A 12021-nucleotide genomic window follows, 5' to 3' on the forward strand; every position below is an offset into this window, starting at 1 on the left:
CCCCCCTATAGTCCCCTCCCCCTCCTCCAGCCCCCCTGACCCCTTACTTATGGCACTGGAGCCCTGGTGCTGCACTGTCTGGCAGGCCGTGTGTTCAGCACCAGGGTGAGGGGCCAACCATAGAGATGCTCTGGCAACCAGAGCATCTCCATGGAGGACCCAGCTTCCGGTTGCCCTCTGGTTGCCTGCTCCGCTTTTTTAAGCTTCAGTTTTTTTAGACCCCTGGATATCTGTTTTTTGGGTTTTTTTTTCTTTTGACCCTAGGAAATTTTGGGGTCAAAAAAACTCATGAAAAAAAAAAGTGGAGTGGCGCATGCGGGGAGAGTGCATGCCGCCCAAAACCAGAGCCTGTTCAGCCAGTGCCACACTCCAGCTGCTGGCTAGGCTCTGAGTGGCAAGATCGCTGGTACTGCAGCCCCAGGAGTCCCTCAGAACCCCAGGTAAGGCTGCTGAGACCAGTGCAGTGCTAGCTCCAGCCTCCCCTACACCACCCAGGATAGAAGATGTTCCTTGGGGACAAGTAGCAGGGGCACAAGGTGTCTTGCTGCTAGTTGTTCCTGGGGAAGCAAACATCTATGCTTGTATGGACGCAGCCTAATGGTGCATATCTACCATGCCTTCTGCAGAATTTGTAACGAGGGTTGTGCTACTCTTTGGTTAAACATGGTCTGTGGCAAGATCCTTGGTGTTCTGTGGCTGACTAAAAATTCTGTGGCAAGTTCATTAAAATTATGATAAATGATTTAAATATGAAAATGAATAATACATTCAATATAGTAATCCCTTGGGTTTACATTCTTACATTTCCAGTTTTCAAGGTGTGTCTGATGTTTGTATTAATTACATCAATATTTTAAAGGAAAATTTAGGGAGATGTTGAATGGGACTTCTGGCACCTGTGTACATTTAAGAAGTAATTTAGGGATAACCACATATACTAAAAATGGTAGAGAAATCATTAATTATGTAATTTAAACTTCTATCTTTAGCTTTTTACTCTCCTTATTTAATAAACTATTTTATCAGTCTGTATTCAAACTAAGGAAGACATGAGTGCATCTTTTTATACTCCATTCATACTTGGAAGGTCGTCTTTGTGACTGTAAGAACTAGTAACCTTTAAAGGAGAAACTTTAAAACATTTTTTAAAATTCTTGCTATGTGATATCTAGTTCTGTAGCAAAAGCTGTATTCCACTGAATACGAAGGCCTTGTAGGTGTCTAGTTTTGTGTTAAAAATATATACTCAGTAAGTTTTATTTGAATAGGTGCTTTATGTATTTCATGTGGGGGGCTGATAAGTATTACATTTTCCTGCTCAATTGTCTTTGTAATCTACTTGGCAGTTTGTAAATTGATTTTTTTATAAAAGATAGTCACTGAAAACTACATAATTGCTCTGAATGTCTTGTTTATATTCTTTCTGAAATGTTGCCACAGTTGGTGCCTGATTGAAGGAGATGTCTAATGTTGTTTGGTTTGCATGATCATTTATTTAAATTTCATTTTGGTTCCTGTTGTCTTTTTTCTTATTCATGTTACTTTGCCAGTAGTGATAACTTTTCTTAGAAGACTGCTAAAAACATCTCAATGTAATTGTAAATCACTGACTAAAAATTCAGTGTAAATTTTATAGTATGTTAATAGAAGGTTTCAAACACTTGATTCTAGTGGTGCACCGATACATTGGTCTGATATCGGATTGGTACCGATATAAAGAAAATTGTCTATATCGGATATCGGCCTTAAGTGGCTAATAATTGGGCCGATAAGTGCCCATGCAGTGCAGCACATAGGCAGTGAAGAGACAGCCTGAAGCATGGAGAGCTGCTTCCAGCTGGTAAGTTTGGGGCGGTGGGGAAGGGAAGGGCATGGGGAGACAGATAAAGGCCCTGCTGTGAGGGAGGGAGGGAGGCAGAGGCTGGAGCTGGGGCAGGGGCAAGTGCTGCCTAGTTAGGATGCAGGGCAGGGCACGGTGCTACTGGGAGCAGGGGGCTATGGGGGGTTTACGGGGAATTTTAGTGTGGCTGCAGACCCCCTGTAGCTCCTTCCCAGCTGTGCTGCCCCCTGCCCTGCCCTGCCCGGCTCAGGTGCTGCTGGGAACAGGCCCCAGATCTGCGTGGGGTGGACTGGGGCTGGGGCAGTTCCCAGAGGAGCCTGGGCTGGGCAGGGTGGGGGGTGGCACCGCTGGGAGAGGGTTACAGGGGGTGCTGCAGCAATTTCTCTGTACCCCCCTCATACCCCACCACTCTCAGTGGTGCCACCCCCCACCCCGACCCACCCCACCCAGCCCAGGCTCTGTGGGGAACAGACCTGGCCCCAGCCCACCCCACCCTGTGCAGATCTTGGGGCGCACGCCCCCCTGTACCTTCCTGGATGAGTGACAGCAGCAGCGGGAGCCAGTGAATGAGCTGTGCGTGGCAGCAGGAGCCACCTCCGCCTCCCCCCATGCCCCTCCGGATGAGTCCTGCTCTATCCCGCACCCCCCAGATGAGCTGCAGCTTTGTCCCTGGCCTGTCCTCCCCAACTGGGCAGTGCTTGCCCCTGCCTCCCTCCCTCATGGCGGGGCCTTGATCTGCACCCCCATGCCCCTTCTCCTACAACACCAGACTTTCCTGCTGCAGGCAGTGTATTGGATATCAGATCGGTATCAGCTGATATGCCTCCTTAAATATTGGCTATTGGTATCAGCCTCAGTGCACCCCTACTTGATTTACTTATTTGCATTTTTTTTTAATGCAACCAGTGGCAAAACTCTGTCTTGGTGAAGTAAACAAGGAAGCTGTTCCCTGTGTATTAACATTTTTCTTATATCATATGTACATCCTGCTAATTGTGTATTTATTCTATTTCTCCCATATAAAAAAGATCACATGCAACTATATCATGGCTTTGAGACCACTAGTAATGTTCTAGTGTATTGGCATGGTAAATGTTTATGTTACTGCCACCTAACATTAGACCATTAAAATGTTTCTTTGCTCTTTTTGTAACTCCAGAGTTTTTGTTTGTGCAAAGTTCTTGATGGAATTTCTTTGTCAAGTTTTCTGCAGGAAATGTCATTTGTACAAAACTGACTCTCTCTGTCTTTCTTCCCCTCCCCCCACCCACCATTATGTAGTTTTAAAGACATTTCATATGGTGAGTTTTCGCTTTTCAATAACTACATTTTGGACAAAAATTGAATTTTTGTTTCTATATATACATAATTTAAATTTGTGTTTTAGTACCCCAGATGTGCAGTGAAATAATGTAACGTGACAGGCTTACTGTCATATTTTGCAATAATGTAAACATAATAATATAACATAAAAAGTAAAGAGCATATCATTTCAAAATCAAATTTATTTTTTAAAATTAAATTTTGGGGAGAAATTTTAAATTAAATATTTTTTTAAGAAAATTGAAATGAACAAGATGTAGAATTCTGTTTAATGAAATATTTACAAATATTTGTTTTAGGTTCTTACATAGAACAAAATTTTTGAAATGTTGAAGTTTTCTATAAAATGGAAATCTCAAATTTTGAACAGCTCTTCTTACAAGTTAAAAACCAAGATTTGGAGCCAGGAGAACTGTGTTCTGTATACCCCAGGGAATTGTACAGAAAAATATAAAATAATGCTCAGAAAAATTCAAAATTATGCACAATTAATTTTTATTTTGTTTATAAATTAAACTAAATATAACATTATTTCAGTCTTATTTAGAAATATATGCAGGAACTTGTTTGTATGGGGGGTGTGGGGGTGTAGGATTTGTGTGCGTGTGTGGGAGGGGGTTGTGAAGGTGTTGGGGTGTGTGGGGCTTGTAAAGGTGTGTGTGTGTGTGTGTGTGTGCAGGGGGGTATGGATATGGGAATGTGGGGTTTGTGGGGGGCAGTGTGTGGGGTTTGTGGGGATAGTGTGCCCCCCCTGTAAACAGTCCCCCTACCACACGCCCTGCTCCAGCACAGCACTGGAGGAACATGCCCCCACCTGCCACATCCCTTCCCCCACAGGCCCTGCCACCACATGCCTCCCCTATGCAAAGCTCCTGGCCAGCACACGAATCCCCTGCACACAGTGCCCCCTGTGCACGGTCCCTGAGCCTTTGGTGCACTCCTGGCCGCAGCAGGCAGAGCCCCCCAGTGGTGCGTGGCTCCAGCGAATTCCAGGGGCTGCATGGAACCAGCGTGGACCGGCCTGCTGACACACACCTTTGGGCCAGACTGGGCTGGCCCTGTGCCAGCATGTGAGGCTTGTGGCACTGCAGGCAGGAGCCAGCTGCAGCCACTGGGATTCACCAGAACCATGTGCCGCCAGGGGCTGTGCCCTGGCCAGGAGCACCCTGAGGGCCCACCACCTGCTGGTGCTGCTGCCCATGGTGGGAGCTGTTTACCATGGGGTGCAGGGCATATGGCAGGGGGACCCACATCCACCCACAAATCCACAAACCCCTCTCACACCCCCATGCAGGCAGGAGCTCCCCTTCCCACTCACCAGCCCCGGGAATTACTCAATATTATGTGATTATGCACAGTTATACGTTTTACACGCAAAATTATATGGGCACATAATTACATTATTCCCTGTAGTGTAATTCTGTTCCCAACCCCATAAGTGAATTAGTGCAATCTGGTTCCTATACATTGCATGCTTTTTGTGAATTATCAGCCTGTGACGCACTTAACTATTTTCTTACATTCTTTGTTAACAAACCAAAATTCAGCACAATTGTTGCCTTTAATGATCTGACCCAAAGTTTCTTAAAATCAATGGGAATCTCTCCCCTGACTCTGTGCTTTAGGATCAGTCTCTATTACTTTAGGCCTGCCATTATATCCCTGCTTTCATAATACATGGAAGCTGTGTAGTTGATGCAAGATGTTATCATATCCAATAACAAAAGAAGATAAAATATAATTGGGAAACATATGGAATGGAAACCCAAGAAAATTGAATTTATGTGTATTTATCACTTCCTTCCATTGTTTTATCCTCCTGCTTTTTGTCTTTCCCTTAGCCTTCCCTTTTCACTGTTGCTTTTCCTATTGTTCAATGGCTCTTCCTACTCTAGGAAGTCAAATTCATGTTGTCTATTTTACTTCCCTTTATTGAAATGAAGTTAGCACCTGACAGAATGCATAGCTAGTTTTGCCAAATATTATTTTAATCAAGGAAAAATTTGCTCAGTGAGCATATATTTGTTTTTGTCATTTGGACCATTGACTGACCTCTTGTCATGGCTGGAACCAAGCTGTATTGAGCAGCACTTGCTAAATTAAGCAGTTTCTCAATGTCCTAGGACAAAGACAACTTGTAGCAGCGCAGGAACCGGGGCTGAATTGGATAAGGTGAGAAAGTGTGCCATTGAGAAGCTGAACCTAAGCTCATAACTTCTGTGGGGTCAGTCTTTGCTGAAGCATAGAAAGTTAATGAAAGGCTTCAGTTTTTACCTTGCCCTTATTTCACAGCTCTTCTAGCCATGTGAATTCCTGACACCTCTTTTATTAGACCAACTAGATCCAAAAAAAATTCTTTATTTGCAAGCTTTCAGGCGCACATGCCCTTCCTTAGGCATAGGAGAGTACAAAGCTTGTAAAATTTCTCCCAGGTGGAAATGAAAATTCCTATTACACAGGAGAGCTGAAAGATGGTGCAAGATCTCCTGGTTGGAAAAGTAAATTTTATGCAAATTAGGCTCAGATAAAAACTTTCCTGTAAAATATGAATTTTCATTTCCACCTGGGAAAAATTTTACAATCTTTGCACTTTCCTATGCCTGAGGAAGGGTGCATGTGCCTGCAAGCATGCAAGTAAAGAATTTTTTTGCAACTATCTCATTGGTCTAATAAAAGATATAATCTCTGTTGAGAGTTCTGATTGCTTTTGCTTGTAGACTAACATGGCTACAACCTGTATCCCTGACACATCTTTTGATGTTTCTCTTGGAATGTCCAAGGTTCCCCCTTTTCATTCACTTGGTCCTGGTTTATATATTCTATTACCCTCATAGCATCTATGGATTAGGCTTTCTGCAAACTTTAATAAATATAAATTGATTTGAGGCTGAGGCCATAGGCATGTTGCTTTAAGGAATATTCAAAGACTTGAAAGTATCCTGCTTAGGATGATGCTATGGATCTTTGAGATAGGATGGCAGTTCTGAGAGTCAGTGGAGCTAGATTTGTTTATTCCAAGGAATCCCGTGTTGCCCATTCCTAGTTACACTACTGCCTTCTCCTTCCCTTCTTGCCCTCATCCTGTATACTCTTTGCCTGACACTTGGCCTCCTGGTTGCACATTTTTTTTATAACAGAGTGAAGTTTTTCAGGTGCCACTCACCCTATGCCAGGATCTTTCTTCTCATTTTGACTTTAGCAGTGTTGACTAAAATTCATCCCTCAGTTCATCGTTTCATGGAAGATTTACATATATGGTATTCTTTGTCTGTTTTGTGACTGCTGTCTGCATCCTTCTTGTAGGTGACCGTAAGGATTTCTGGTTAAGAGACAGTGAAGAATAAAATAAAAAGAAACTGCTCTTTACAGATTTTAGTACTGCAGATTCATATTAATTCTAGGCTGTATTGTTCATGGGATCAGCACAGGAGCTGTAGCTAGCTTTCAGGAACAGGTTAGATTTTATTCATAAATAAAGTAAGGAGAGGGGTAACTGGGAGACAACTCTGTTATGCTACTGCTTGGAGCCTTTGCTTCTGACCACCTGCCACCATCAGCCACTTCTCTCCAACATGTTTATGTTTGTACAAGCTTCTTTAAGGGATTGCCCTTACAGGCTGATGTTTCCTGAAATCAAAGCAGCTTTGGCATACATTGCTTGGAGTTAGCAAGATTGGTGCTGCTGCTGATAATTAAATATTTAGCTTTGGGGATATTCATAGTATCTTCCCATTTCTGCTGCTGAACAGAGAATCTGCAATTTAAAAAGTTAAGCAAGCAGCGGTGACAAGTTTTTCTGGAAATAGGCCAAAGGCATGGATGAATGCCTTTTGTCATAGGTGAACAATATTTATGACACGTTAGGTTATGAGATGGTGGATCTAAAGGTTTTTGTTTTTGTTTTTTTTTTAACCAAAGGTTTGACTGTGACACAGAGGTTTTGCAGGATGTAGGGTAGCAAAGCTGTGGGAAATAGTGATGCATTTCCTTTTCTGAAAACAAATGTTGAAAACCAAGCAGATAAAAGCAGGATAGGGGAAGCATGAAGATGTTCAAGTTCTTTGTAATGCTGGAGTTACCTAAAAAAGACAGTCATAGTTTGTTTACTCCATGACTTCTTTCTTTTTGTAGGACTGATATTGGTTGCAATATGCCAGTTTGTACAGAATAGGTGTGAACTTCCAGTAAATAAGTTAGTAAAATTCAGAATAAATGCTTTGTTAAATCAAAAGATACTTGAATTACATTACTTGCTCATGTTTGACAATCTTTGATTCTTGAGGAGCTATTGGCAATAAGTTCTTATTATTAGCTGATGGGAACTTGTTGACTTTGTCTTGTATTGTTAAACTTTGTCTTATTGTTAAACTTTGTCCTGTGTGACCTTTGTGTACCAGAAGTATTGTATGTACTTGAATACACAATGACCCTGTATATTAGACAGACCCCCAATAATTAGATTCCATACATGGAAAATTTGTAAATTTGTTATAATTTTCCACGTGTAGAATTTAATTTATCAGAGTGTTTTTTTTGTCCTGAATTCACCCTTTTCCCGCTGCTACAGCAGGGAAAATAGTGGCCGGGGAGGGTGTGGGGGCAAAAATAGGTTCCCCCCCACCCTCTGCCCCCCCCAACTTTCTTCCCTCTGCAGCCTTCCACCCCCCACCCAATTATTGTTAGATCCTGCTCAGGCTCTGTTCCCTCCCCAAGCACAATATGGAAGTGAGCTGCATGTGACGCTAAGAGGGGTGAAGGAGACAGAGAGAAGGGCCAAAACTGCTGAAGGAAACAGGAGACTGTTGTGCGTTTGGCTCTGGTCCTAACCCTGATTGCTGCAAATTTCAGCACAGGTACTTCATAAATACAATTTTGAGCACCACTTGTGCACCTACTTGTACATAGTACAAACTGTGCATGATATTAATCCAGAGCCAAAAAGCTCATGACTTATCAGAGAGTTCATTCAGCTGGGCCCCAGCAGAGTCAACAGTGTTTCAAGTCATACTGACCCTGCAGCCCGGCACTGCTCAGTATATGTGTTTATTCCAGATCCTCTGCCACAAAGGATCAACATGCTAACTAGCCCCCTACTTGTGACTGGAACTGGGTGCTTGTCACAAGTCCTGGAACCGTCCAAGAATTTATATGTACATGAGCCTCAGGGCTGCTTGCTCAGTCTCTACCCCATAGAGGGCTGGGCCACATTAATTGCATGCGACAGGCTGAGAGAGGGGGCCACAGAGTTTGGCGATGTTTGCCAGACATCTAGGGCTTGTGAGGAAACAGGAATAATTGGAAATGGGAAAGAGAAGCATTGTACAGCTGTGGGAGTAAAGAGGAAGTTGAAATGTATTTGATGTAGTAGTTCACCATGACCTGAAAAAGTGTTGGTGCTGAAAGAGATGGCAGACAATGGGCACTATAGTTTATTCAGATGGGTTGCACTAACCTAGTCTTGTGGTAGAGTCCCATCAATATGATTGCTTATATGGGCTTTGTTTTTTGTAGCCATGCTCAGCATGGGTTGTATTCAATCAGCTTCATAGTTGGTTTCCACGACTGAGCACATGCTGCTTCTAGCAGCAATTTAATGGTAGCCAATATATCTGATGAGGGGAGTGGGGGTAGGTGTCTGCTGGTATGTGAATATAAGACAACAGGATTTTTTTCCCCATACTGATTTTGGTGGGGGGCGGGGGAGACCTCATCTTATATTCAAGTAAATATGGTACATCTAACCGCATGCCACATAATAATAAATAAAAGTGCCTAAAGTATTTTAGATAATGGAAAGAACCCTTTTGTTTATAGTTCATAGAAATAGTATTTTATCTGCAAGTTCCAAATTCAGTGATATGTACATATTGGTAAATGAACTTTTTCAGAAAAGCAGCTATGAAGTTAGTGAGCAGAGTTGCTTTTATTTATGCTAAGGACAGATGTAAACTGTAATCAGAGTTGTATTTTAGTCATAGTGGTTTTAAGTACTACACAGGTGCTTTTAGATTTTCATATTAATAGTTCAAAGTGACGTTCAAGATGTGATAATTTCTTCAGATTGTGAGTAATTAGCTGAGATACTTGGTTTTCTTCCAGTGTAAACTAATGCTATTGCTATATATACATTTTTTAGCAGCCTCCTTCAATATAATACAAATATATCCCTCTGCCAGTATGGTACTTGGCAAAATGGTAGAAGGACTCTGAATTGTTTGTGTTTATAGCTGGAATGTCAAACCTTCAAGTGTTCGGTGGAAATTTAGAAGTATTTTAGTTGAGGGGGTGATTTGGTATAGGGCAAAAAACACTTGGTGAAAAGCAGAGGTGTGTTTTTTGTTTTGATCTGCTAACGTCTTTGTGACTTCTTACAGCCCTTTTCACTTTCTTCATTTTATTTTAATTTAAATTGCTGTTCTCACTGGCTGTATATAGCACCCTGAGATATACAGTTGGGAAATGTTACATAAACACTCATGTTCTTATTTAGTATTAATAAGTGTATTGTGAAATCTTATTTTAATTCAAATGAAAATTTTAATTGACATTAAATCTTATTTTTAACTTTTTCATAGCTGAAAACCTCTGTTAATCATGGAACCATACTTTGGTTTCAAGCACATGCAGCAGGACTGTGGAGTTCATCTCAAACTTGCAAGTGATGAGGCACAAAAAGCTAGAAATGCACAAAACTCCAAAGCAGGATCTTATGGTGTCAGTATCCGAGTCCAAGGAATTGATGGTCATCCATACATAGTGCTGAACAACACTGAAATGGGGTATTTGTCAGAAAATCCTCCTTTATCTGAAAATGGGCAACAAGTTGCATCTCAGACAGATGATGGATCAGCACCAATCTACAGTACTACTCTCAAACTGGGTGAGAAAACTAGTGAAGAGCCAAAATGTCGTGAAACGCAAGACACACACTACAGTGCACTTAAAACCTTGAAGCAGAGTATTCGCAATGCAGAAGAGAATGGAATCCCAGATTTTAGTGATGGAACATTAAAGTCCTCCAATCTTTTGAACTTTCAAAAACACCCTGAGATTTTGCAGCCCTATGATCCTGAAAAAAATAATTTGAATTTCAGTAGTTATCCACCTCCTGTGTGCAATAAATCTAAAGATTTTAAAGATGAAGGTAAGATTGAAACAAAGCCTTGGGTTTCCTCATCTAAACTGGTGTCTCTGCAGAAAACAAGCCCACAGCTTGTGGAGTCAACAAAATCAAATATGAGAGTGATACATTTGAACAGGTCTGTAATAGTAGAAGACCAAAATAAGCAAGTGTCAGAGTGCCCCAGTACTATTAGTAGTTCAGATGACAAGCATCCGTCAGAATCACTTTTATCTAATGGAGGATCCTCACATGTTAGCCCTGCAGGCCATCAAGAGACAAGAAAACCTAGACCAGATGTTCTTCCTTTTCGCAGACAAGATTCAGCTGGACCAACACTGGATGGGTCACAAAGATCATCATCTTCATCAACCACTCCTACTTCTGCAAATTCCTTGTATAGATTTTTACTTGATGACCAAGAGTATGCTATCTATGCGGACAATGTTAACCGTCATGAAAACAGAAGGTATATCCCATTTTTGCCTGGAACTGGCCGGGATATTGACACTGGGTCCCTTCCTGGAGTAGATCAGTTAATTGAAAAGTTTGATAAGAAAATTGGTTCTCAGAGAAGTGGTAGGTCAGGAAAAAGGAATAGAATTAACCCAGATGATCGTAAAAGATCAAGAAGTGTTGACAGTGCCCTGCCTTTAGGCCTGGAGGTAAATTCAGATTACTTTGATGAATACAGTAAAAACTTGGGTAAATCGACTGAACACTTGTTAAAACCATCTAAAGTTTGTCTTCATAAGCAGTTGTCTCAAGACCGAAAGTTTTCTTCAACTGAGGTACAAGCTGTTGCTCGAACTGTTGGAAAATTGCAAGCAAGTGGTAATAATGTTCAGAACAGCCAGTTCAGTTCTTTGCAGCATCACAAACCAAATAAAGTGACTGGAGAGAATTTAACTATTAGATCATCCACACTTCCAGGACAGAATAAAAAGGAAGAAGATAAAACAGTAGCTTCTACTCTACTATTGCCAAACCGATTTACAACTCCCCTTGATGCAGGATCAAAGAAAATTTCAGTAAAAACATTTTCTTCTGCCTCTGGTACACAGGTAATTTTCAGTCTGTAGCATGTTAGCTTTCCATTTACCTGCACTGAAACTCACATTGTACACCATATCAAATGCATATTTTCTGTGTCGAATCCTGCAGTTTCTAATTAGATCATAGTCCGGTTTTGTACAAAAGGAGCTTGGCCAGTGGATTAATATGTAGGACTGAGCTCAGTAACTATAAATATGAACATTTTTTCCACTAGCTAATATTATAAAAGGCACATATAAATGACCAGTATCATATGCCTGTTTGAGGGAAGGATTTAACCTTTGAGCATTATTGTTAAAATTGTGGTAATGATGCCCAAATATTTTCTTCTTCAGCAATCCCTTGCAGTCGAGGATTTTTGTCTTATTTGTGGGTCCAAAGATGACTGACTGAGGCCAATTCGGGATTGACAGACTTTTGCAATTTGGGAACATGTTTCCATGCACAGTGGGTGGCTCCAGATTCTTAATTTGGTCAGCAACATGCTGTTTCTACCACTCCCACTTTTCTGTCTCCTGTTGTCATTGTACTGCTACCTAGCACATGCACAAGTGGTGGATAGAGGAGTAACTTTCAGGGAAGGTGAGCTGTGAAATAAGCAGGGGTAAATCTGATGAATAAGCAGTTGCAGACCAAGCAGCTGCAGCATCCACCAGGATGTGGTGGATACAGCAGATAGCAA

The 12021-nt window shown here is 41.6% G+C and overlaps 1 protein-coding gene across 1 annotated transcript in view; it reads left to right on the forward strand.

The window, feature by feature from the left end:
- The window catches only part of CGNL1 (cingulin like 1), a 110561-nt gene that overhangs the window by 34085 nt on the left and 64455 nt on the right, over positions 1–12021 (forward strand). Inside the window, exon 2 of the mRNA XM_006037514.3 lies at positions 9739–11347. Within this exon, the coding sequence (XP_006037576.2) occupies positions 9758–11347 (1590 nt within the window). The 5' untranslated portion in view covers positions 9739–9757. The remainder of the gene's footprint in view (positions 1–9738; positions 11348–12021) is intronic.

Source organism: Alligator sinensis, unplaced genomic scaffold (assembly GCF_000455745.1).
Source record: "Alligator sinensis unplaced genomic scaffold, ASM45574v1 scaffold662_1, whole genome shotgun sequence".
Taxonomy (NCBI): Eukaryota; Metazoa; Chordata; order Crocodylia; family Alligatoridae; genus Alligator; species Alligator sinensis.